This window comes from Pelodiscus sinensis, chromosome 23, assembly GCF_049634645.1.
Source record: "Pelodiscus sinensis isolate JC-2024 chromosome 23, ASM4963464v1, whole genome shotgun sequence".
Lineage (NCBI taxonomy): Eukaryota > Metazoa > Chordata > Testudines > Trionychidae > Pelodiscus > Pelodiscus sinensis.
This window is the reverse complement of record NC_134733.1, coordinates 10,838,637-10,866,238: the sequence shown is the minus strand read 5'-3', so window position 1 is coordinate 10,866,238 and position 27,602 is coordinate 10,838,637. Positions and strand designations below refer to the sequence as shown.

Here is a 27,602-nt window from a genome sequence, read left to right as displayed (position 1 = left end):
TCAGCAGCTTCCATAAAAAAGTGTCAGGATGCGTCATTGTTACAGCGCAAGCTTGTTGTGGGTGATCACCACCATTTAGAGGGAAATTTAGGCCCAACAGGGTTACAGACCAGCGGCAGGCTTTTTACCTACCCACACTACAAGACACATTTCTCTATCCCATTAAATCCTCTTTGCTTAGATTTTGACCATTTTGTTGTATGCATTTTGTTATCCAGCATCTTGAGATACCGGAGGTGCCGGTTGGCTAAATATCCTGGTTAACTCTTAGTTAACTAGAATAAATGCAGGAGAGTTCTATGGTGGTGAGGGATAGGGATAGGGAGCAGGTTCCAGGGTGGGGCCAGAGATGAGGGGTTTTGGGTGTGGAAGAGGGCTCTAGGCTGGGGCATGGGAGGGGTTTTGGGATGCTGGATCCAGGCAGCACCCACCTTGGGTGGCTCCCTGCAAGCAGGGACATGTTCCTGCTGCTCTTAGATGGAGATGCAGCTAGGCAGCTCTGTCAACTGCTTCTGCCTGCAGGTGCCACTTCTGCAGCTCCCACTGGCTACAGTTCCCAGTGCACAGGAACAGGGGAGCCAGCGCTCAGATGGGGTGTGCATATGGTGCCCGGGTGACTGGTCCTCTGCCTAGGATATGTACCTGTTTCTAAGGAGCCAGAGACAGCCAGGTATAGAGTCTACCAGCCCCACACCAACCAGACTATAAACCAGATTTTCCAAGATCAGCAATACCAGCTATAGCGCTTTCTGGTTGGTGAAATACCAAATAAAATAGCTTTTACTGTACTTTAACATGTATTTTCCTGATTTACAGCACCTCAAATGCTTTGGTTTTGGGGAGACTGCTTCCAAAATTGAAAACCAGGCACATAGCCACATGATGGCTGGAACCATGCATGCCACAAGCATGTTTAAGAGCAGCTGGTGCTGGATGGCTGCAGTATGTTTGCCTTGATTCAGTTTGACTATTACAATTTTAAGAAATCCAGTGTCCACAGGAGTCACTGAAACTACAGTAGGAACCATTTTTGTAAATAACTGTTGCTAGCAGGTTTCCAGCTTCAGCAGAGATAGGCCCAACAAGACAATTAGCGTTGAGACTGGCTGGGAAGGCAGATTCTTTCAACCTTCCCACTACATTTCCAAGAGAAGCTGAGGAACGGCTTGTTCCCCGTTTGTGTTCCTAACAGAGAACGACTCTGCCCTCAGTCCTGTTGCAAGGGGTCTATCACTAGGATTCCTGGCATTTGCAGATCCTATTTCAGAATGGGGCTGTTTTAACGAGAGCTCCCTTCTATTTAGGGCATGGCGCTGTTCCCTGCATTTTTCAGAATGACTCACATGACAGAAGATCATGGCCTGGGCGATGGTGATGGCTCCATAGATATTACAGAGAGCATGGAACTTCTCATCTCGATTATTGCACAGGACATAGTATTGCTTAATGGTATCCAGCGTCTCCTCCTCTCGCTTCAGTTTGATGATATTGGGGTCGGGAACAACTTTCTGGGCAAATTTCCATACAGAATCTTCGAAGGTGGCAGAAAACAGGAGCATCTGGCAGTCCCTGGGGAGCATTCTGCAAGGCAAGGCGACAAGTCAGGGTTTCCCTATTAAAAAGCATCAGCTCACTGGGACAGGATAAGCACAGCTGCAAAGCGACTCTCAGTCGCTTACAAGCCTTCGGGCTCAGCCTTTTAAGTCTATTAGGCTTTCGAAACACGAGCCTACGAATATCTGATCCCATCCCCACTCAATTTGCCAATGGCATCTAGATCAATTTGGACATTTTAAGCATGAATCCCACTCGGGATAGGAAGTGCTGTTCTCGCTCCTTGAAATAATTAAATGGCTTCAATGAATTTCTAGCTTTATGAACTGCCTGGAGCGGAGTTCAGTGTATTTCTAATGTAACCTGTGGCCTTAGTAGTTAAGTGACCAGCACATAATCTTGTCCTACCATTTGGAAGACAGCTCTCTCTGCAGACATGAAGAGGAACAGAGACATTGGCTTACATAATGAGGGGCCAATTGGCTGCGGTGGAGGGGAACTAGAATCTTTCCCTTCCCTTAGTCAGCCCAGCTGGCAGCGTGGGGACGGCCCTTACCTCTGAATGCGGATGCTCTGATCTTGATGGCCCTGGGTTGCTATCATCACGTCAGCCTCATCCAAGACAAAAACTTTAATCTTCTTGGGGTCTATGAATTTCAGTTTGGAGCACCAGTCCAGGACAGTACCAGGGGTGCCAATGACAATCTGCTCAGAGATCTTCTGACCTCTCTCCACTGTTCGTAGACAGACAGAAAGGCTTTCATGAGATCTGGGTGGACAGCGCTCCCAGGAGAAGATGAATGCTGCATCATTGTGTATGTTACTCCCCCACAACCCCACCCTCATCCTCAGAGGTCTTTCCTTGCCCTGGAGACTGACTTTTTTGAACAGAACAGTCCCATTAGTTCCAGAGCAACAGATATCATTCCAGCCTCTATAGGGAAGTTCTGCAGCATCCAACTTTGCTTTCCTGGTGTTACCCTCCTCTTAGCAAAACAGCTTATTGGTCACAACACTAACCCCTTATGAAGCACACAGGATCCACCATTTCCCCCAAACTTCATGAATTTAGCAGTTCATATAAAACAAAGAGTCCTGTGGCATCTTAAAGACTAACATTTAAATCTGTTAGTCTCTAAGGTGCCACAGGACTGCTTGTTGTTTTTAAAGTTACAGACTAACCCGGCTCCCCTCTGATACTTGTCACCATGCAGTTTATACAGTGCCTATACATACCTGAAAAAAAAAGTAGTATCTGTAATTATCTGCTAGGCAGATTGCACCAGCAACCCATAATATGAAAGATCTACTTGGACAAAACAGATCAGCCACCAAAAAGGCTCGCCAGTGACCTTCCATTTTACAGAAAATACCTGAACTTTGTAACCGTCTCAGAGGGGTAGCAGTGTTAGTCTGTAATTTTAAAAACAACAAGCAGTCCTGTGGCACCTTAGAGACTAACAAATCTATTTGTAACCAAGGTGGTGGAGGAAGAAACTCCAGTAAAACTGTTCAACTCTCATTCCATGCACAACTGTGGGCTTCCAAATGAGAAGTGCCATTACACTAGCTCATGTTCTGTGCAACACTCAGACCTGATAGAATCTGACTCCAGGCCAACTGTGCTAAGAGTACCTGATGTCAAATCCAGTATGATCATTTGCAAATTAAGAGGAAACCCCCCCCTGAAATTCCCGTAACTCTATTTCATTCAAAAAAGAGGTAAGTTTCCCTGCTTAGATCTGCAAGAGGGGCATATTTTCCCTCATACTTACATTTGTTGCCCCGGACAGCATACGCAAGTCTAAGCTCTGGATGAAACTTTCCCATCTGTTCAATTACTTTTCCTGTTTGAAGTGCCAGTTCATATGTTGGGGAAAGGCACAGGCACTGGAAAGAAAGCAGATAAGAGTATATTAGCCTGTCACACTTTCCTGTGAAATACATTTAATTGTGAAACTTCACCTCTGTGCAAATAGAAGACCAAGATTTTAGGATAAAACACTTAGTGAAATTTACGTGTAACATTAACAGTCATCAGCTGAACAGTATTTTTACTAATTCTCCCAATTAAAGGAAGTTCGTTTGAATGTGCAGTGTTGTTTACCAATTAGTTTTGTGTGGCTAGTACATTTTGTATTGTGCACATAAGCATGTGACTGGAACATCTTACTAAGAACATAGATACTCAGATACTAAGAACAAACAAGTGCTATATTAACAGATGCATAAGGGATATTTCTAATGGTCATAGCTCTAAATGGAGAGAAAAGTGATAGAAATGAAGCCATGTTAGTCTGGTGTAGCTGAAACAAAAGACAGGACTATGTAGCACTTTAAAGACTAACAAAATGGTTAGCTGATCAGCTGCTTGTCGGCTCAGCGGGGCAGCCATGTAAATTTAAATGAAGCGGCGATTATTTAAATCGCCGCTTCATTTTACTATGTCCAGTAGCCTAATCTACATGCCTCTGTCACCAGAGGCATGTAGTCTAGATGTACCCTAAGCCCCGATTCCTTTGTGTTGGGGCGCTAGGCTGGGCATCAATACAAACTGAACAAGGCAAGAGAACGATTCAACATTTCATTTACTTCCCACTTCTCCAAGCTCCTCACATACAGGTGGTTCGTCAGTACAGATCCTCACCCTTACAAGCCCTGCTCCCACCCCAACACAACCTCACCCCACTCTCCATCCCAACACAGCTGCTCACTGTACCCTGATTTGGCTCCTCTTTACAGGCCACAGAAAGACAGGGGAGGGGGAGAAGGGAGGACAAGAACAGGGCTGGTCAGGGGAGCTGGGAGAACCCAGTACCTCTGTACAAAAGAATCAGCTTCTTCAGCTCTGCTGCCTCTGCTCCCCAATGCTTAGACACCACAGCACACTGGGAAGTTGAAGCTGTGTAGCTGTTGCCAGAGTCTTCTCACTAGATGGCACTGCACTACAACTAAAAACCAGCACAAGCATTAGATTCCAGAAGCCTCTACCTGTGGATACTTGTTCCCAGGTTCGACTCGACTGAGCATGGCCAAGACGAAGGCAGCTGTTTTACCAGTACCAGACTGAGACTGTGCAATCAGGTTCTGTGGGCTGGATCAACACATAAGGGGATATTTCAAACACGTTGGCACAAGGTTAAACAATCCATTATATGACTAAGTAATATGGGGGAAAGGATGAATTGGGGGCAGGGCAAGCAGAGATGGGGACAGGGCCTGCAGTGGGGAGGGGGAGAGCTGCCCTAGGTCCTACACCTGGGACACTGGGGGGAAGTGCCCCAGACCCCTTAGGGATGGCCCTACAGGCTTGTCCTTGCTTTAAGTCCAAGATACATTCCAAAAAACTTGAACTTATAGTGAAACAACTTAAAGCAGGGAATTTTTTTCCCGATAGCTGATTTCCATTTGCGCAAATCGGAGTTTTAATTTGGCGCGACTTAAGGGTGGGGAAAGGGAGGACTTATAATGCATCAGTTCCTACAAGCATTTCCAACTTTAGAGTGGAACGGATGTATAGCGGGGCGACAGAGCGGGGACTCCCTGTATATGAGATACACAATTGTGGGACTTGGCAACACAGCTTGAATTAACTGAATTGCAGCCACAGATTAGTTTGGATACGGCCAGTCCCTTAAGTCACCGTCTAGCTTCATAAGGGCAGGACTACATAAAGGGGAGGACACAAATGAATTTCTGTAGGGAGCACCCATCGTGGCACAAGAAGCTTTTCTGCAGCATGGGGATTTGAAGGGAAAGTTGCTGTGATGCTGCAATAGTTTTCCATATTGCTCACCTCCCCCTAGTGTTAGCTTCACTACTCCATGCCCTTCACCTTAAGGGCACTGATATGATCCATGGCATTCTGACTGCTTGGACCTGTCCAGGAGTGCCGCAGTGCTGTTACGTAACAGCCTTATTAAGCCTCCCCTACATTGACAAGAGGATCAATTTTCCTGCTGCCGAGAGGTGTGGCTGAATATGCAGTGCAAGCCTCGGAAAAGGTGGCTTACGGGGACCTATGGAAAATTTTGCGGGGAGCCAGCCAGCATTCTAAAGAATTTCAGCAGCAGTGCCCCATGGAAAGGGAGTGCCTTCGGCATCCTCCACACAGCCACTAGTCTGCCTCAACCCCACTTCAAGCAGGCCTTCCCCTACCCAGGCTGCTCACAGTTTAATAGTACATGAGCTCTCCTGTCCTCTGCACTTCCCAGGAGAAGCAGAAAGCATGGATACGTACGGTTCAGCAAGCATCATGGGCAGAGCATTCTCCTGTATTTTCGATGGTCGGTTGAAGCCCATGGCATAGACACCCTGCAGGAGCTGGGGTTTCCTAGAAAAAGAAAGAGTAGAGTGTTTCTGAGATAGTAAAAAACAGCACTAGAACCAGGCAGTGAAGTCAATGGTGGAGTTTCTGATTGCAAACAGAGCAAGGCAGAGCCCCTGAAAAGCAAACCCTAACAGCCCGTAGACCTGGGGCTATGTCTCTACTAAGTTTAACGTGGCAAGCCATTTCTTCTCCACATTGCTAACAAAAAATAAGTAAACAACAAATGGTCTGGTAGCACTTTATAGACTAATAAAACATGTAGAAAAGAAGTAGTCCATCTGTTAGCTTGTGCACACCCTAAAAAGAGAAATAGAGTAGAACCTTATTTATACAGTTTAATTGGGACTAAGGCCACATCAGTCGATGAAAACCCAGTCTGGTTCCAGGAAATACTGGGTTCACACATGTTAACCCCAAAAGCGAAATGATCCTTTGATAGGCCACTAAGTACTGTATTTTGCTCTGAAGGGAGCTGGTTTATGTGCCCTCTTGTGATATCAAGAACAGATGTGAAAATAGTGTCTCTGCTTCCTAATCTGTTTAGATAGAACGTTTGATCTTGTATTTCTGTTCTGCTGTCCTGAGTTTCATGGGTACAAAGCTGTGTTGTGGATGAGGAAATACAGTAGAACCTGGTTTATCTGATCCTCCCTTAACTGGCTCTCTGTGGCTGTGTCTAGACTACACCTCTCCGTCGACAGATATAGATTAGACACGTCAAATTGCTAACGAAGCAGGGATTTAAATATTCCATTCTTCATTAGCATAAACTTGGCTGCCACTTTTTTCCCCGAAACGGAGCGCTTTTTGGGGGGGGGGGAGGGGGGCAACAACCCAGCAGTCGAGACACGGATCTGTCGAAAAATAAACCCTTTTTCGAAAGATCCTGTATTCCTCAAAAAATGAGGTGTACAGGATCTTTCAAAAAAGGGTTTATTTTTCAACAGATCCGTGTCTAGATTGCCTTTTTTTCTGAAAAAGCTCCATTTTGGAAAAAAGCAGCAGCCATGTTTATGCTAATGAAGCACTAGATATTTAAATCCCTGCTTCATTAGCTATTTCGATGCGCCTTATCTACATCTCTCTGTCAACAGAGAGGTGTAGTCTAGACGTACCCTGCATTTACCAAACCACCAGACTCCAGTGCCAGAAACGAAAGATGTCTCCTATGGCCACTAGATAGCACTGCAGCATTGCATGTTCCCATTCGCCAGGCTGGATTTTCATGGACTGATGTGGCCCTAGTCATGCGTACCCATGAAACTCAGGACCACAGAACAGAAATGGAACCCTGGAGCCCTGAAGATACAACAAGACCCTCGGAATCAAACATTAGGAGGAGTCACTTGAGATTCCAATATACACTGACAGGCTCTAAATCTACAGTAAACTTCCGATAATCCGACACCTTTAGGACCCAGGGGGCGCAGGATTATCAGATATGCCAGACTATCAGAAGGGGGGCTATGAAGGGTCTGGGGTGGAGTGGGGGGGTGATGCGCCCCTCGGCGCTGTAGGACCAGCCCTGCAGCACCCCAGCTGCTCTGCCCCAGGCATCCCCAAGTCAGCTGCTTCCGGAACTGACCAGCAGCTGACTCGGGGAAGCCGGGGGCAGAGCAGCTCCAATTGTCTGGCTGCCCGGAGCACTTCTGGGTTCCAGATGGCGCCAGACCATCAGGAGTGCTGGACCACTGGAGTTTTACTGTACTAACCATTCAAGAAAGCATTCCAAGCCTCAATGTGGACAGCTCACTTAAAATCTCTGCACAGCATGTAGCAGTAATCAAGAGATGCAAACATGTCAGGATGTACAAAGAACAGGACAGAAAACAATTCTAAAAATGAGATCATGCCTTGCTATAAAACAATAGTGCATCCACATCTGGAACAGTGTGTTCAGGTCTGGTCATCCGGTGCCTAAACTAGCAGAAATAGGGAGTGTCAGAGACTAAACAGATTGGGACATTAAGGTTAGAGAAGACCTGAGGCATATAAAATGAGATAGAGGAGGTAAGTCAGGAGCTTTTATTGACCCTTTCAATACAACAGCAAGGAAACACTTAATAAAAAGACCAGAAATTTAACTCCCAGATAAAAGACAACATTTTTTACAACACAATTAACATGTGGAACTCTGTCATGAGGTATCATTGACACTAAGACCTTCACAAATTAAATATGTATATGATTGAGAATATGGTGTCCATTATATAGGATGAAGGCAATTTTATAAAGCACATAAACCTTCATGATTTGGGACGCAAGCCAGCTGCTAAGGATACATCTGCACTGCAAAAAGGACTATGGCAACAAGTCTTAGAGCCTGGGTCAACTGATTCATCTAGCAGGACCTGGGCTACCAGGCCCACTGAAGGGGGGAAGGAGGAGCAGCGGCAAAGGAGGCAACTGCCCCGGGGCTTAGGGTTCCCAAATGCTGCCGCCACAGGGCTTTTTAATTTGCTGCTGGAGCCCCACATGGTGCGCTCAGGGCAGTGCTTAGGGCTGCCTGGGGGAGACTCGTTTCAGTCCCGGCCCCTTCCACATGAGGCCCTGCCCTTTCTGGGGCACCGAGTCAACCTCGCCCAGGAGCCCGGTGAGACTGTTGGCCTCACTGTGCGCTACACAATTAAAAACAACCACGAAACCCATCAAGGAAGAAGGTCTCAGAACCCAAGCCCAAGGGTCTACATTGCTACCTTTAGCTCCAGTGTAAGCCCATGATAGCTGACCTGGACTCAGACTCACTGCTGCAGGTCTTTTTTTTTCCAGCGTAGAAATACCCTAACCTAAGTGATGGCATTGGGAAAAATCTGCCCTATGAGCAGGCGCTCAGTTCACAGGCTACCTTCCTGGTCTTTGAGTGTACCACTTGTACATTTAGGCCTTCAGCAGTCACCTCACACAATTCTCCTGCTTCAGTTCTGGGCTGCAGTCCCTTGCGTCAACTGTGATACCCTCAGCAGGTCTGACTTACGTTCAGTATCTGCAGTATTCTGTTCACTCTGGGAGAAATGACAGTTGGGAACCAGAAACCAAACAGCCTCCATGCAGCAAATCTTATTGATTTAGAACAAGAGCATTTAATAGGATACAGATCTTAAAAAAAACATACCATACTACAAACTTGCCTTCCCTAAAGCTTCCCATTCTCTACATGTAGAGAAGGCCTCATTTGCTTTCAGGCTCTCCTGCGGGACCAATCTGTTCCCACCAGAAACAGCATTTTGACAAGTGACCCTTCCTCTCCTCAGAAGGCTGCTTACTGTCCTTTTAAGCTCTAGTTCTCATCCTGGTAAAACAGCTATGTCACTTTGGCCTGGTGCCTGGAAGCATGCCATTGTCTTGCTTATCTTGGAAGCAGATTACATCTGACCAAACACCTGGAGTGGCACTGTTGCCCTCATACAAAAAGTCTTATAATTTAATTAATCTATACTATTATAAAAGAAGAGGCGTCCGTCCTGCAGTCTGCCACAGAGAACAGACTTCTCCCAAGACTCCCCTGCTTCTGGCAGGTCCTGAGGCACTGGGCGCAGGATGGGGAAGGTGCAGCTCAGGCACTTTCACATTCCCACCAAGTTGCTGGAGACCAACCAGCTGCCGCCAGGTAATGGCGCATTCCCTCCCTGGTAATGCAATCCGCATGCTGCTCCAGCGTCATGGCCCAGTCCGTCATGCCTGCCCTGAGTGCGCTGCGACCGTGAGCTTAATACAGCGCAGGCATTTTTGGGGTATATGACCCTCGCCCAAGCACTTTACGCACATTGAGCATCATGACACTGTGAGCATTTCTTGAAGCCAGGAGACCCCGGCATCCTGACAGAAAAAAAAATTTTTTTTTTTAAAAATGAACTATTAAAACTAACGAACGAACTTTCTACACTAATTAACAACTAACAAATTCTAAGAAAAATTCAACAACTTTTGTCTGACAGAAAGAGAGGGAGTTTGCTCCGCCTGTGACCGTGGACGGTTAGGAGGAACTGGCGGGAGCCGGATCGCGCGCAAGCTCACAAGCGGCTCGAACAGCATGCGCCACAGCGCATGCACGGTCAGGCTGAAATACAGCTGACAAGTCTCCAACCTGCGGCGCCGGGACGAGCCCAACACCTGAAGTGGAGCACCTACGGGGACACTACCCGAAGAAGAAACTAGGGATGCGATAGTGTATGATGCCAGGGCTCATCGGTTAACCCTCATGGTTAGACGCAGCCTCCTCCGCGCCTCTCCTGGCACTGCTGCCTCTGTATCAGACGCCATAAAAAAAAAGTGCAGCCCTTGACCGCTTACTAAAATCTTGGAGTCATCCCCCACCAAAATTATTGCCTGCCCCGGTACAAAACAGACTAATGATCCAATGTAGCATGGCAATTCCTCTGTGAGCCCTATCAGCTGTGTCTTAACACCACAGTTACCAGCCCTGCCAGGCATGTTACTCTGAAAGGAGGTACCAGAACAGGAAGAAGTTTGATGTGATTGCAAGGGCCATTTAACATGATTTTGTAAATGTCACTTAAGATTTTTCATTTTTGATGTTCAGCTCTAAAATTAAGCATAACTAGGAGAAAGAGGGAAGTTATGCTAAGCTCAGTTCAGCATACGTTAGGCTATTGATTTGTACACCACTATCCGATGGCACTCAGGTGCAGTGGTGACATCTGCCATGTTCAATTGTTCCAGGTTACTAGCTGCTTCTGTTAACAAGGCACTCCTAAATTGTTAAAGAAAGCTTTCAAGTCACAGCAGACACTTGTATCTAAGGAGACTCATGAACAACCTAAAATTAATGTTAAGATATTTGTATTTGGAAATTCTCAACCGATGACCTTTTTAACTGCTTCTTGTAGCTGTTAATGTTGCTTAGCAGCAAGTTCCAAAACACAAATAGCTGTTTTCCTGCCCACACCTTCCTGCTTGTTGAACCTTTCTACTTGATTCAATATCCTTTTCAAGAAGCCTGTATTATTTGTAGTCTATGGCTCAAACAAAAGCCCTTTGAATATGCAACCTTGTGTTTGTTCAAAAGCAAGAATCTCCATAGCCCGATTCTCTGCAACAGTTGCCAAGGATACAAGTAGTTGCAGAAGCAAGACTCAATTACTCTGAGTGCTCCCATCATTAACTTTCTTTGATCGTTAGATCCATTCTCATCTTTCAAAAGCCAGACAGGCAAGGTATGATCTAAGGAGCCTATTTGTAGTCATTTAGCTACAAATCAGTAGCATAGAAAAGCAAACCTGTAATGTTTCAAGGTGAAAAGTCTGCCAAGTGGTTTCCTTTCGTGACCCATTTCCAAATAAAATTTGGGGGAAAATAATCACAAATGCAATTCAATATAGAACCTCAAGAGTATAAAGTTTTAAAAGTTTATCATTATGATCCATATGCAACTATCTTCAGTTGATGCACAAAGTACTCCATGAACAATTGGAACAGGTGTTTTATAGGAAGATGGAGACACGAAGAACAGTAAAGTTATCATGCAGGACAATGTAGCACTTTAAAGACTAACAAGATGGTTTATTAGATGATGAGCTTTCGTGGGCCAGACCCACTTCCTCAGATCAAATAGTGGAAGAAAGTAGTCACAACCATATATACCAAAGGATACAATTAAAAAAATGAACAAATATGAAAAGGACAAATCACATTGCAGAACAGAAGGGGGATGCAGGGGGGGGGGGAAGGGGGAGGAAGGAAGGTAAGTGTCTGTGAATTGCTGATATTAAAGGTAGGGAGAGTGGGATGTTTGTGAGTTAATGGTATTACAGGTGATAATTGGGGAAACTGTCTTGGTAATGGGTGAGAAAGTTCACTTACCTTCCTTCCTCCCCCTTCCCCCCCCGCATCCCCCTTCTGTTCTGCAATGTGATTTGTCCTTTTCATATTTGTTCATTTTTTTAATTGTATCCTTTGGTATATATGGTTGTGACTACTTTCTTCCACTATTTGATCTGAGGAAGTGGGTCTGGCCCACGAAAGCTCATCATCTAATAAACCATCTTGTTAGTCTTTAAAGTGCTACATAGTCCTGCATTTTGCTTCAACTACCCCAGACTAACACGGCTACATTTCTATCAGTAAAGTTATCAGACACTGTTGTTTATGGACTGATGTCACTGGCAGAGGACGAATGGGTTGGTGTCTTCCTGTGCTCTCCATGGGCACTTATCTTCACAAGGGATTTTAAAGATTAACTGTAGTAAATAAATTTGAACTCATTACTTCTTCTAACAGTAGGGATGTAAACTGGTGACCAGTTAACCAGCGCCTGGTCTGGCGAGAGCAGTCCCTTACCTGCAGAGGGTCGGGCCCACTGTGCCAAGGGCAGGGTTGCTCTAATGCAGCTGGGCCCACAGTGCACCATGGTGGGCAGTTCACCGGTTAAACGTATAATTTAACCAGTTAACATTTTAAATGAGATTATACATCCCTATCTGAATCACAAAACCAAAACTGCTTCAGTTTTCAAGGAGTGTTCTCATAGAATACTAGAACTGGAAGGGACCTCATTACTTTTTAAGATACACATGCTAAGAACTACCTGGCTTGATCTTCCCTGACTTTGTAGAAGGAACCTTGTGTGTGCGTGTGGGGGAGGGAGGGTATGGAGACCATTATACAAAATGTTTTTGCTTTGCAATTTAGTGATTAGATCAGTTATGGAGCTCATCAAAATATTTTCCCACCCCCACCAGCTCGGCACATGCTGTTAAAAGGAAAGCTCTACTGTGTGGTCTTACACAAACCTTGCCATTCTGCAACTCATACAGGTTTGGGTAAGATTTAATGGGGGGAAAAAATCTTCCAAACCATTAGATTGTGAGCACAGAGACATTACAATACTTGCCATGAGTTGCATGGGGTTAAAGTAGTGCACGAAGAAACCGCTAAAAAATAAGCCAAGTTCAGGCACAAAAGACCAAAGACCTGTAAGACAAGCAATTCTTTCTGTTGCTTGTTTATAAACTATGCAAAATGAATGTGCTAATTTACTAATGCTCTGAAAGCTAATGTGCAGTTATTGACATGGAAACCCATGCACTTCTCAGATACCAGGGATGCCCCTTCCCTGGCTGAAAACCTCTAATGGGCTATCACGAGAGCCAGACTGCTATTGCCTAAGCAACTGGAATTTGAAGTCTGCCTGCTCATGCATTAAATCCTGTTGAAGGCCACTTAAAAGCAGCTAAAGCAATAAGAATCAGGTATTATTTGCTCAAGTAAATCTGCCCTGTTTATAATGGAATCAGAACTGTACTAACTATAACAATGGTGGCCCACTAGTACATTGCAGTACAAACCTGAAGTCTGCATTCTCCTCCGAAGGTTTTTTCCATTGATCTCCAAGCTAAACACTTAATTAGGAACCTGTTAGTTGCTAAGTAGATATCAAATAAAGCAGACTGCTGGGGGAGAGGAGTACTAATGAAATAGTGTCTAAAAGCAGGAGTTACAACAGTCGGGGCTTTTTCCAGATTCTTGGTAAAGTTGAGACACTCTTCCCTCAGTACAGCTGGGATCATTTTATTTCACATGTATGGGTCCAAACAAAGACATCGCCCATTTGGAGTCTGTCAGAGGGGGGTTTCCAGGTACGGCTGCTGGTAAATTTACTCTTATTCCAGAGTTGCAGAATTCGAAAACCTTGAGTCAAGAGGCAAAGAGTAAAAGAAAGCTGTCCCAAGCATGGGTAAAGGGATAAGGATTCTTACTTAAGGTCCATTTGTGAGTCAGGGCTTATTTAGAAAGCCAGTTTTAATATTGAAAGGGATGTGAGACTACAAAATCCTTATTTTATAAACATCTTATAGTAATTGATTTTTTTAAATCTTGATTTAAGGCATATGTGTTTACTTTTTGCATTTCTCAGCTCCAACAACAAAATGACTAGTGAGTTGCAGTTTTGTTCCTAGTCAGTTTCATTTTCATCTTATCATGCATTGCACAGGGCTGAGCAAAGTGGTGTTCCTGGATAGTTTCACTGTCATCTTACCATGCAGGGTGGGCAATCATTTTTGATTGGGGTGGGGAGGGGAGGAGAGGAGGCAGCACTCCCAAGATTTTGGTAAGTAGTCAAAAGGCTGCATTTTTCTATAGAGGGGATACAGGGCTTGGGATGGAGGTTAGGTGCTGAAGGGAGCTTAGGGTATGGTGTGCAGGAGAGGGTATAGGATCTGAGAGGGAGTTTGCGTGAAGGAAGGGGCAGGGGATTGGGGTGCAGGGTCTGAGAGAACGTATGGGTGTAGGAGAGGATTCTAACATGCAGGAGAGGTGCAGAAGGAAGTGCAGAGGGTTTGGATTATGACCTATGACAGGAAATTAGGGTGCAGCAGAGGGCACAGGGTCAGTGAGCTGGTGTGGGAAAGGATTCTGGCCTTGGGGGAGAGGGTGTAGAAGGTGCAGGATCAGAGAGGAAGATGTGACCTGTGATGGCGGGACAGAGACAAACTGCAGAGGATTTGGGTAATGACCCGGGGCAAGGACTTGGGGTGCATAAGACACCGAGACAAGATTTATCTAACAAATGAGTTAGAAATATTCTATGGACAGGAAAAGATTTCATGGAACTTCTAATTTTACGCTTTCAACAATTTCTCCTATATTTCTTCAATATCTAAGCTTGCATTATATTTAAGTTTCTGGCCCATTCTACTGCAGTCTTCACAAACTGAGGTCTTTCTGCCACAAAGCCTTCATGAAGAATCTCTGTTCAATACTACTTAAGAGATGGACTCACCCTCCTCCACTCTATTGAACTGTGGTGTTTGAGAGCCATTTCTCTAGGCAATCAAAGGCCACCTGAAAGCCGATGACACTGCCTTCACCCTGTTTCCCCTCCCCTCTTTTCCAAAGCTAGGATTTCTGTATGCATGTTCTTTAAAGAAACTTCCTTGGCAGACTGGTTTAGCAGAAAGGAACTTTAGGTTCTCTTTTTCCCCTTCAGCCTTGGAATTTTCCCCTTTGGTTTCCCAGAACCTTCTCCTGAAACAACTGTGATGGCACATCAATGATTTTGAAGCTGCTAGCAAAACGCAGATGGGTGCTGAGTCATGTAGCTTAAGAGACTTGCTAATGAGATACCTTTGCAATATCCAGTCTTATTACAAATAAGTACAAATTAGGTGAATTTTCAAATAATTTAACTCTTGTCCAAAGTACAAAGGTATAAACAATTTATTTTCAATGGCAGGACTCTAGAATTTCTAAGAAAAGGGTTGAATAGGCTAGGAATGTAAAAATGTTATGTTTAACCAGTTAATCACTTTAATGGGAGTGGGCAGGGCAGCTTCTTCAGCCTGGCAAAAGCCCCACTCTAGCTGGTCTGGAGCACCCTCCGCCCATGGCGAACTGCTCCAGCTGGGCTGCAGTGCCGCTGCCCACCGCAGGCCCCATCAGGCTGGAGCAGTCCCCTCCCTGTGGTGGATGAGGAGCTGCTCCAGCTGCCACCAGTTAACCATAACCAGTAAGCACCACCCAACAAAGCCAATGCTTACCAGTTAACCCATTAATCATTCACATCCCTAGAACAGACCGACTATACATAATTTGCTGAAGTTTAAGATAAGTCACAGGAACATGGCCGCGCCATAGAAATACAGACTGCAGATCTCAGTTTGGCTTCCTCTGCGTTGTTGCCTGAGACAGGAACAAATCTCTCCCGGGCTCCTTTCTGCTCAAATGCAGCTCTTCTGCCATTGCAGAGACAGTAAGGCTATGTCTATACTGCAAGGTTTTTGCGCAAAAACCCGTGGAGCATCCACAAATATGCTTTTGCACAAGGAAATCAAGAGTAAAATGGCAGAACAGAGGGCTTTTCCCGCTGTAGGTAAACCTCCTTTTATGAGGCATAACTCCCTTTTGCACAAGAGTTCTTGCGCAAAAAGGCAAGTGTGGATGCTCCAGAGGGGTTTCTTGCACAAGAAACCCATATGGGAAAAAGCACAGGTGTTCTGATGGCCATTCTGTGAATGGCAATCAGAGTTTTCTTGCGCAAGAGTGTCCATACAGTGTGGACGTGCTCTTGCGCAAGAAGTTTTTGCACAAAACCTCTTGAGCAAAAGGCTTCTTGTGCAAGAAGCATGTAGTGTAGACGTAGCCTAAGGGAATTACACAAGTGACCACACAAAGCATTGCAACAAGTGTTACACCTGGTATTGGAAAACTGACATTTCCCTGACAATCTTTTGGCTGTGCCTATACAACATACCTAGAAATTTAGTCACCAAAAAACCAGAACTTTTCAGAATAATCATTTTTGGTTCATAGAGACAGTTTAATGTGACAAGTAGTTTTGGGTAAATTACGGGAGTTATGGCTTTTGTTGCCGTAACATCTAATACTTGTAAATATCCTAAATCTTTCATAGTAACACTTTTAGGTGAATCTAAGATGTTCTGGATTATGGCACTGCACAAAACTATAATTAGCAGAAGAACAGGGACTTACAGTCGCAGCTCCTCAAAAGACTTCACAGAGTAGAGAGGTGATGTAGGATCCCTCTGTAGCACCTCTACTTGGTTTGTTGTGTCCACCAAGTTACTGCGAATCAGCTTGTTCAATAAGGACTGGGCAGCTCTATCCTCTGGGGGAGAAAAGGAGGCAAAAACAAGGGTTTCATTATATTTACAGAAGAGAAGGAGGCTCAAAGAACCAGCTGTTAAGCTACAGCATTTTGGCTGGGCTATAGCAGTTACAGTATAAACTGTCACTCCCACTACAACAGGAGCATAAATAAGAGTAATTAAAGACTAATTAAAACAAACACCAAAACCAAATTTCTACAATTAAAAAAAGGGGATTTTGTAGAGTAGACCACTGAAGTTAAACAGAAAATACCTCTTAACTAGTATTGGGAGTAATATTGACATGTGGGAGAGAAGGAATAATGCAAGGAGGCGACAAGCTAAGGACCACTTGCACATACAGAGGTCTGCCTTTCTAAATCTCTCTACCTGGATCATGACACATAAGAACTTAAGAATGGCCGTACTGGGTCAGACCAAAGGTCCAGCTAGCCCAGCAGCCCATCTGCCGACAGTGGCCAGCATCAGGTGTCCCAGAGGGGGTGGACTGAAGACAACGATCAAGCGATTTCTCTCATACCATCCATCTCCAGCCTTTGACAAACAGAGGCTAGGGACACCATTCCTACCCCATGGCTAATAGCCGTTAATGGACATAACCTCCATGAATTTATCTAGCTTCTCTTTAAACTCTGTTATAGTTCTAGCCTTCACAGCCTCCTCTGGCAAGGAGTTCCACAGGTTGACTATGCGCTGTGTAAAGAACAACTTTCGCTTATTAGTTTTAAACCTGCTATCCATTAATTTCATTTGGTGTCCTCTAGTCCTTATATTATGGGAACTAATGAATAACTTTTCTTTATTCACCCTCTTCACACCACTCATGATTTTATATAACTCCATCAGATCTCCCCTCAGTCTCCCCTTTTCTAAACTGAAAAGTCCCCGTCGCTTTAGCCTCTCCTCATATGGGACCTGTTCCAAACTCCTAATCATTTTAGTTGCCCTTTTCTGAACCCCTTCCAAGGCCAAAATATCTTTTCCACGGTGAGGAGACCAGATCTGTACACAGTACTCAAGATATGGACATACCACAGTTTTATACAGGGGCAGTAAGATATTCTGTGTCTTATTTTCTATCCCTTTCTTAATAATTCCTAACATTCTATTTGCCTTTTTGACCGCTGCAGGACACTGTGTGGACTGTGTTTTCAGAGAACTATCCACGATAACTCCAAGATCTCTTTCCTGATTTGTTGTAGCCAAATTAGCCCCCATCATACTATATGTATAGTTGGGGTTATTTTTTCCAATGTGCACTACTTTACACTTATCCACATTAAACTTTATTTGCCATTTTGTTGGCCAATCACTTAGTTTCGTGAGATCTTTTTGAAGTTCTTCACAGTCTGCTTCTGTCTTTACTCTCTTTAACAGTTTAGTATCATCCACAAACTTTACTACCTCACTGCTTGCCTCTTTCTCTAGATCATTTATAAATAAGTTAATCTTACTCAGACACCTTTGACTGAGTAGTGGCAAAGAGAACATATCACCTTAAACATTGCTTTGGTGAGTCTCAAGTGAGGACAAATTTTCCCTCCTAAGGTTTTTAACACAATGGCATGCTATTAGTGTTAAGAGTGCCCAGTTTTGTATCTCTGCCTTTATCCAGCATAACCATTGTGCCCTTGAGTTTCCCTATATAAGATAAACCTTCTTTGGACAAGTTAAGTTGTCCTCCATAAAGGAGCCAGACTACCCACTCCACATGCTAGCTATGAACATTTTGTTGAATAAGAACAAAGCAATATGTGCCAAAAGCCCCAAAGGTTTAGGAGCACGGGGCGTGATGGAAATTCAGTTAGTATTATCAGACAAACAGCTCCTGTACCTGACTACTGCAGATAGACACAGACTTCACCTTATTTCTCTGCCCTAGCCCCCACCCCGTGGCCACACAGCAGTCTCCTGAATCAATATGGAACAGTGTATTTTGACATCTCTTGCCAAGAAGACCCTCATGAGCAGCCTTTCCTGTAAGTTGTGCACTTGTGCCCAGCTGATTAGCATGTGCCCACAGCTAGGATTTTTTTCCTGTTGGTGGTGCACATTCACACATATCGGTGCACATAAACAATTTATTCCACACATGGATGGAAAAAGATAAGAGGGAACAATGCTCATCAGAATGGCAGATGCCAAGACTATCCATACTCACAAATGAAGCAGACTGGCTTTAAATAGATTCAAACTGAACAGTTTTTCCACTTGCCAGACTGCTTCTCAATTGTGCTTACCTTTTTCCTCATCTTCCGTCTTCTCTGCATTGTCATCTGTCTTGACAATAGCACCTACATTTGGACAAACAGTGGTTACTGGAGCAATCTCAAATGGAATGGAACCAAACAAGATCACACAGCTCATCTACATAGATAATGTAACTGCTACAGTGAGGTAAAACAACAAAGCTGTAAATCTAATCAGTGATAGGTACAAGTTTTGTTCCATCTATACAGGAAAGACTAATGTAACATGAAAATGCTGGCAGTGCAGTTTGCTCTCAACATGTTGTATTTTAATTTAATAGTAACCTGAATCCATCCCTATAATAATCACAGAATCACTTTCTTACTAAACAGCACTGAACAGTGAAAACAGTTTAAAAAGCTTTAAAAAAAAAGCACGTAAGCCAGATTTTCTGTTAAGGGTACTAGTGGTTAGAGCCTTAGCCTTATGCTTCTGGAAGGTGGATGCTAAACTGGATTTTCTACCTGCCGAAAGATATAAAAGCCAGATCTAACATTTGTTAAATAATAGTCTTTTCTAACCCGGTATTGTTGCTGTAAACTCACCATTCGTGTTTGGTTTTGTTTTCTCCTCCTTCAGGTGCAAGTTGCTCAACTGTAAACGTGTAAAACAAGGAAACTGCAATAATTATGCTCAGAAAACCTTCATTTGCTCAAGAAAGCCCTCACTGAAACCTTCCTCAAGGTTAATAATTTCAGACTCACTATTACTAAACACCTCACATGGGTTATGGTACAATTTTAAAACTCCAAATATAGTAGGAACTAAAACAATCCATTCTGGAATTAGCAGGCGCGGGGAGGCTTACAGGACAGCCAATGTAATTACAAACTGTATGAGAAATGCTATCTTTAATTTTCCATTCGAGAAGTCACCAAAACCCTTACTAAAATTTTGCTATTTTCTTTTCCTGTGTCACTCATCTGAAATTTGAGTTTCAGGATAGTAATTAACACTACAGAGAAGACAGACACTGAGTACACTCCACAGAATGTTCAATAATCTAAGTCACTGATTTGGAGACCAGCCAAAGCCACCTTCCCAAAGACAAGCCACCTTCCCAAAGACACTTTGTAAGTTTGTAACCGAAGACAAATTCTGAAGAGTACATTTCTTCATGTCTTGTCACAAAGAAGTTTGTATTCCCTGGAGCTAAAGCAATTCTCTTTAAATACTCTTTAGCGCATTAACCAGTTGTATGTACTTGAAGAAACCTAACTGCATCACAGGGGCAACAAACGCACAGGTCAAATTCAGAACCACAATTCTGGTGGCCTAACAAAGGTTGGGCATTGACACAGAAATCTGGATTTGATTGTCCCTTGCTTGATTTTAGACTGGAAGAAGTTTAGAGTACTGCAGTGTGCTCAGCATTCTGGTAGATTAAGTAGCAATGCTAACAAAGGATGTTAAATTGCGATTAATCAGTTAATCGAGTAGTAGATGGAATTTCCATTGACTACTCCAATAGTTAATGGAGGGTAGGGCACTCACTACCCCCACTGCAGCTCTGCAGTTTAAATGTAATAGGAGCCGGGCAGCTCTTACTACAATTAAAAAGGCAGAGTTGCAGCAGCTACAGCTCTGCCTTCCCCTTGCACGGCTGAGATAGTACTGAGGGAACCAGCTTTTAAGTTGGCTCCGTCCAGCATCGACTCCTGCTCCCCCCACTCTTGCTGCCTCTGATATAATGGCAGCAAGGGGGGAGATGTGAGTAGTCGACTTGACTACCCAATAAGCCTAGGCCTATCGGGTAGTCAACTATTCTTTTACATCCCTAATGCTAACTAAATGACACCCACAAATCTGTGCTCAGTTAACAGGATTGTGGTTATGGCCCAGATATTAAAAATGAACATGTGGTGAATCATGCAATTTTGATGAGTCATTAGAGAGATGCTGGATGACACACATTGATAACTAGGTAAATACAACATAATTCTCTGAAAATAAGTGTATACACTCCTGGTGTGTTTGGATTCAACAAACAAGTAATCCAAAGAACAAGTAACTGGTATTCCATTATCCTAGAACAATAAGAATCAGCTTGTGCTTCACAGTTCTACACACACCACAGACATGAGATTTGATGCCCCATTCATAGAATCACAAAATACTAGAACTGGAAGGGACCTCTAGAGGTCATTGAGTCCAGTTCCCTGCCCTTATGGCAGGACCAAGCACCATCTAGAGCAGTGGTCTCCAACCTTTTTACACCCAAGATCACTTTTTAAATCTCAGAACAGGCGAAGATCTACCGCCCCGCCCCTTCCTTGAAGCCCCGCCCTCTCTATTCTCCTCCTGTCCATCACTTGCTATCCTCAGCCCTTACTTACACACTCTGATAAACAGTTTATTTTTAAATTATGCGATACATAAAATTAAAATCAGATGTTTATAGTTATGAAATAAATGGTCTGTTTTTTAATCATGCTATTTAAATAGAAAATGAAGCATTTATAATTATACATTTTGTGGGGACATAGATCTGCGGCTAGGGGCAGGGGAGGGGGAGCAGGGTGCTGGGAGGGGAGAGGACAGGGTTCTGCAGCAGGGGACAGAGTGCCAGTGGGGACAGAGTTCGGGGAGTGGGGACAGAGTACTGTGGCTGGAGCCAGGGGTGTGGGGACAGCGTTCTGTGGCTGGGGAGTGGGGTGCCAGTGGAGGTGGAGAGTCCCCTGCATCTCCCTCCTCCCAGGATTCTCCCCTCCTCCCAGGGAAACCAGCCCATGCCTGCCCCGGGGCTGACCCCACACGGCGCAGGGAAGCCCCGAACACGCCTGCCCTGGGGCCAACCGCCGCCCCGCCCCCAGGCAGGGAAGCCCCGCACACACCAGCCCAGGGGGCCGACCCCCTCTTCCCTGGCGCAGGGAAGCCCCACGCGCGCTTGTCCTGGCGCCAACCCACCTCCCCCTCCTCCCAGCGCTCAGCCCAGCGAGGCTGCACCTAGCTCCAGCTGTGCTGGAGCAAGCTTCCTGGGCTGAGCGCAGGACAGCTGGCGGGCGGGAACAGAAGCGGCTGCCCGGCCAGCTGGAGGAGGAGGCTGCCCTGCACTCCAGCTGATTGGCGGCTTCCCTTGTGCATCAGCCCACGTGGAGCGCCATGGCCAGCTGGCTGGGCAGCCGCTTCTGTTCCCGCCCGCCAGCTGTCCTGCGCTCAGCCCGGGAAGCTTGCTCCAGCACAGATGGAGCTAGGTGCAGCCTCCCTGGGCTGAGCGCAGGACAGCCAGCGGGCAGGAACAGAAGCGGCTGCCCGGCCAGCTGGCCATGGCGCTCAGCCTGGGTGCACCACGCTCCACATGGGCTGGTGCACAAGGGAAGCCGCCGATCAGCTGGAGCGCGGAGCAGCCTCCTCCGGGCTGAACCCCAGCTGGCTGGGGTTTTTCAGCCCTCCCAACTTCCCACCATTCCTCGCATCTACTCACTGCTGGTGTTGTTCGGTGAGTAGCTGCTCCTTAAATGAGGAAATCCAATGTAAAGGTACTGCGCATGCACGCTGTTCAGAGAGGGCTCAAGAGCTACTCTGAGAGCCTCTGAGAGCGACCGGTAGATCACGAGCTACCGGTTGGTGACCACGGATCTACAGTATAGACCATCCCTAATAAGATGTCTGTCTAACCTGCTCTTAAATATCTCCAGAGATGGAGATTCCACAACCTCCATAAGCAATTTATTCCAGTGTTTAACCATCCTGACAGTTGGGAAGATTTTTCTAATTTCCAACCTAAACCTCCTTTGCTGCAGTTTAAGCCCATTGCTTCTTGTCCTATCACCAGAGGCCAAGGAGAACAATTTTTCTCCCTCTTCCTTGTAACACCCTTTTAGATATTTGAAAAGCACTAGCATGTCCCCTCTCAGGCTAGGTCTAGATCGCGACGTTTTTGCAGAAAAAGCTACGCAAACTGCGCTCCGCATTTTACATAGCTTTTTCTGCCCCCACCCTCCGGAAGAGGCTTTTCCACCATTTGGTCCCATCTAAACAGGGCCAAACAGCAGAAAAGCCTCCTCTTTCAGCAGAGCCCTTATGCCTCATGAAACAAGGTATACAGGGCTCCCTGAAAGAGCACGTTTGCTCTTCCACACAAAAACAAAAAGTGGAAGAGTAAATGCATTCCTTGGACATGGCAGGTTTTTTGCGGGATACCTCCAGTATCCCACAAAAACCCCATAGTCTAGACGTAGCCTCAGTCTTCTCCTTTCCAAACTAAGCAAGCCCAGTTCTTTCAGTCTTCCCTCATAGCTCATGTTCTCTAGACCAGCATTTCCCAAAGAGTGGCCCAGTACCGGTCCTTAGAAAAAAAATACTGGTCCTTCAAAAAATGATTGCGCATGATCCTATTAATTTTTGTGACAGGGTACCAGCACCCTGCACTGCCGAGCATGGCAGAACAGCCCTCTTGGGAGAGAGCCTGCCACTGTGCTATCTCTGCCAGACATGCTCCTGGCAGCGGGGCTAGACCCGGAGGGCGCTAGGACCCAGGGAAAAGGCCTGGTGCTGTGCGCACGGATACAGAATGCCTAGCACCGGATGCAGCTGGTGCCGGCCGATAAAGCGGTTGGGATTGGGGCCAGGAAGGGGGCGGGAGATGGAACAACCCACCGGACAGGTAGGGTCAGCGACAATTTATTTGCATATTCATCATCTGCTTAATGAATATGCAAATAAATGTTACCGGTCCTCCGAAAGATTGTGAATGGGTTTACTGGTGCCCAGTGTAAAAAAAGATTGGGAACCACTGCTCTAAACCTTTGATCATTCTTGTTGCTCTTGTCTGGACCTTCTCCAATTTCTCCACATCTTCCTTGAAATGTGGTGCCCAAAACTGGATACAATACTCCAACTGAGGTCTAATCAGCAGAGTAGAGCAGAAGAATGACTTCTCATGTCTTGCTCACAACACTCCTGTTAATTCATCCGAGAATCTTGTTTGGTTTTTTTGCAACAGTGTCACACTGTTGATTTATATTTCGCTTGTGGTCCACTATGACCCCTAAATCCCGTTCTGCAGTACTCCTTCCTAGACAGCGGCTTCCCATTCTGTAGGTGTGAAACTGATTGTTCCTTCCTAAGTGGAGTACTTTGCATTTGTCTTTATAAAACTTCATCTTATTTGCCTCAGACCATTTCTCCAGATTGTCCAGATCATTTTGAATTATGACCCTCATCCTCCAAAGGAGACTAAGGATATTAAAGACAAGTCGACTATCCAATAAGCATTTGCTTATTGGACAGTTTTTTGACTAGTCGACAGGCACTCCTGCATTCTACATTACAAAGGAGGAATGCGGAACTCTGCGTACAGCCTGGGGCCAGCAGAAAGTCCGCTGACTGCGGGCTGCATGCGGGTGCCTTCTTTGAAATGCACAAGAGTCTCCAGCAGGGGCTCTTGTGCATTTCAAAGCCATGGAGCCCGGGATCAGCGCGAGACTCAGAGTCCCTTGCTGACCCCGGGCTCCATGCTATGCTGCATGCCACTAGGAGCCTGAGTCAGCTGGGGCATCCCCAGCTGACCCTGGGCTCCCCACAGCTGCTCCTCTGAATCCGGCAGATGTGTGGTTTAAAGGAACCGCCGCTGAACAGCTGATCCGCGGCTGTCCCTTTGAACCACACATCTACATGATTCAAAGGGGCAGCTGCGGGGAGCCTGGGGTCAGCTGGCCTGCAGCCTCCGTGCATCAGCTGTGCGGTAGCTGTCCCTTTGACCCACGCATCTGCGAGATTCAGAGGGGCAGCTGCGGGGAGCTTGAGGTCGGCCGGGGACTCTGAGTCCCCCGCTGATCCTGAGCTCCATGGCTTTGAAATGAACAAGAGCCCCCGCTGGAGACTCTTGTGTATTTCAAAGAAGGCTCCAGCTGCAGCAGGGACTCTTGTACATGTCAAAGGAGGAATGCAGAAGTGCATATTGACTAGTCGATGAAAATTCCATCAATTAGTCAGTTAACTGCATTTTAACATCCTTAAAGCAGACACCAAAGAAATACACTCTCTGGATACAGACATAACAGTAATAGCCATTGTGGTGTCTTCTGGATCCTATTATAAAAGGAGAACTGACATATTTATATGGTTTGACTGACATATTGAGAACTCCAGTAATGCCAATCATCTCTATTTTGCCCTCTCTTGGAAGAGGCCAACTGAGGACAATATCACATCACAGGCATCTGCTCATGTTAATCCAAGCTAGTAATTGAGTAGCACCCTAGCAAAAGCCAGTGTTCACCCACAAATGAAGTGGCCTCACAAACTATTTCAGAGGTTTATTTTAAATTTTTGTTCATTTAGCTCTTAAGCTACTAGAAAAGCTTCTGCATGGTTTTACTAATGCATTCATGTAAAAGTCATAAAAACCTAACTGCCCATCTTTAATAGTGATAATTATTCACCCTAAAATTAAGGAAAGGGTAGAACTTTGCAATGGTGAGCTAAAACAAATTGATCAGGATCTCCCAAATCACTGCTATTCCACCTTCCTTCCACCAGCAGAAGATGGTCCAATAAAAGATACTACCTCACTCATTCACTCGCATATCCTGGGACCAACACAGCTACAACACTGCAAATTCTAACCACAGACATCTCAAACAGAAGGTGTCACATTTGTTCATTATTTATGAATAGAAATTAACTGGGAAAGCAACATCACTTTATATTTATAGCATTTTACGTCTTCACAATACGGATGCCAATTTTCTCTTGTGAGCAAAGTCAGACTTCTATTGCAAGATTCCAGTAGTAGGAAACAAGTTCATTAACACACCTGATCTTCTCAGCCCTTCTGACTTTTCAAAAGGTAATACTTTACTTTGTGGGGCTCATATTTCGGACTCTGCCTAAAATAGAAACATAACCATTTCAAGGGAGTTGGCTACAACACAGCTGCAATTTGTAGTACACACAGGACTGTAGTCTAGAGCTGTGCCAAAGCTTTGGCCACAAGACAAGCAAAGTGCAGAACAAAAACCAAGCTATCAGTGGGTCTCACAAGTTATGTCTACACTGCAACGCTATGTCAGGATACCGGAAAACCCCCAAATAGCCATCCCTATGTCTTAACAGCAAGCCAGTTATTTCGGGCTCACTATTCCAATGTCCCAGTAAACCTCATTCCATGAGGAGTAAGGGATGTTTTGGAATAGCAGATTATTTCTTCATTTGGCGCTGTATATTTTAACATCCTGAAGCATTTATACAGTATGCATACAGCGCCAAATGAAGAAATACAATATTTTGAAATAGCATTCAAATAAGATACACAATTTGCATAGCTCAAATTGTGTATCGTATTTCAAGTTACGGTGCAGTGTAGACGCACCCACACAGCCTAGGAGTAGTGTAGAAGCCATGTGGATTCTCCGCCCATGCAGATCCTACTCTAGAGCAGAGATGTGGGGCTGCAGACCTGGGGGGGGGGGGGGAGACTATGTGTAAGGGGTCCACGAAAGGGCGGGCTTGCCAGAGGAATGGTTTCCATGCACACTTCTGGGAGCCCGCAGACTCTAAGATTTCCCCAGTCGCCGGCATCGCCACTTGAGATGTTTTACGGGCCCAGCAAATGACAAAAGGCGGGAAGCGGCTGCTCCAGAGCCAGGGCCCCGGGACGCTGAGTCAGGCCCCGCTGTCCCGGGCGGTACCAGGCAGGCTCCGCGTTGCCCGGCGGGGGGGGGGGGGGAGATAGGAGGGGTTGGTGCCAATGCCCCCCCCCCCCCGGTCAGCACAGACCTGGACTCCCCGCAGGGCCGGGCCGCCCCACGAAGGGCTGCGGGGCCTCCCCCGCACTCACCGACTCCGCGGCCGCTTCCTGCTCATCGACCGCCAGAGCCCAGGAGTCGGTGGCCATGATCCGCGGTGCGGGCGGGGCTCGGCACCACTAGCCGCAATGGCGCCGCCGAGGGAAAGGAGGCATGCGCGGGGCCGGGGAGCGGCAGCGGGGCCCGGGGGAGGGTCACTTTGTAGCCGGCCGGCGGGGAAACTCAGGCCGCGGCACTTTAGTTCCGGGAGAGGCGGGTTCCTCCCGGCCCCCGCCAACCCCAGGCAGGGACGCGGGGACCTTGTTTCCGTCAGCCCCGGGGCAGCTCGTTTTCGCGCGCCTCCCTCCCCCCCCTCCATCAGCTACTGTGTCCCCTCGCCCCCTCATTATCTCCTCTGCAACTTCCTCCAGCCCCCTACTTTTTCCTCTGTACCTTCCCCCATTTATCCTCTAGGCTCTCCCTCTTCTCTCCCAGCCCCCTCCCTCTTTCCTCCTAGCACCTCTATTCTCATCCCCTTACTCCCCCCACCCCTCTCTTATCTCCAGCTTCCCCTGTCTAACCTGTCCCTTTCCCCAACCCTCTTTTTCTGTCTCTCCTCCCCAAATCAACTCTATCTCATAACCTTCCCCTCCCCTGCCACAACCTCTCTCACTGTTTCGCTCCCTTTCTTACCCCCTTGCCTCTCCTCACCTCCTACTCCCTGGCTACGTCTAGACTGGCATGATTTTCCGGAAATGCTTTTAATGGAAAAGTTTTCCGTTAAAAGCATTTTCGGAAAAGAGCATCTAGATTGGCACGGACGCTTTTCCACAAAAGCAGTTTTTGCGGAAAAGCGTCCGTGCCAATCTAGACGCGCTTTTCCGCAAAAAAGCCCCAATCGCCATTTTCGCGATTGGGGCTTTTTTGCGGAAAACAAATCTGAGCTGTCTACACTGGCCCTTTTGCGCAAAAGTTTTGAGCAAAAGGACTTTTGCCTGAACGGGAGCAGCATAGTATTTCTGCAAGAAGCACGGATTTCTTACAGTAGGAAGTCAGTGCTTTTGCGGAAATTCAAGCAGCCAGTGTAGACAGCTGGCAAGATTTTCCGGAAAAGCGGCTGATTTTCCAGAAAAACTGGCCAGTTCAGACACA

General features: G+C 46.0%; 1 protein-coding gene across 1 annotated transcript in view; it reads right to left on the bottom strand.

The window, feature by feature from the left end:
- The window catches only part of LOC102444945 (ATP-dependent RNA helicase DDX19B), a 32,043-nt gene extending 5,382 nt beyond the window's left edge, over positions 1-26,661 (bottom strand). Inside the window, exons 1-9 of the mRNA XM_075906778.1 lie at positions 26,504-26,661; positions 19,266-19,314; positions 18,711-18,764; positions 16,334-16,469; positions 5,795-5,887; positions 4,546-4,648; positions 3,330-3,444; positions 2,111-2,288; positions 1,344-1,581 (exon numbers count right to left, since the gene is read on the bottom strand). Coding sequence (XP_075762893.1) covers positions 1,344-1,581; positions 2,111-2,288; positions 3,330-3,444; positions 4,546-4,648; positions 5,795-5,887; positions 16,334-16,469; positions 18,711-18,764; positions 19,266-19,314; positions 26,504-26,560 — 1,023 coding nt within the window. The 5' untranslated portion in view covers positions 26,561-26,661. The remainder of the gene's footprint in view (positions 1-1,343; positions 1,582-2,110; positions 2,289-3,329; positions 3,445-4,545; positions 4,649-5,794; positions 5,888-16,333; positions 16,470-18,710; positions 18,765-19,265; positions 19,315-26,503) is intronic.
- Positions 26,662-27,602: the final 941 nt, after the last annotated feature.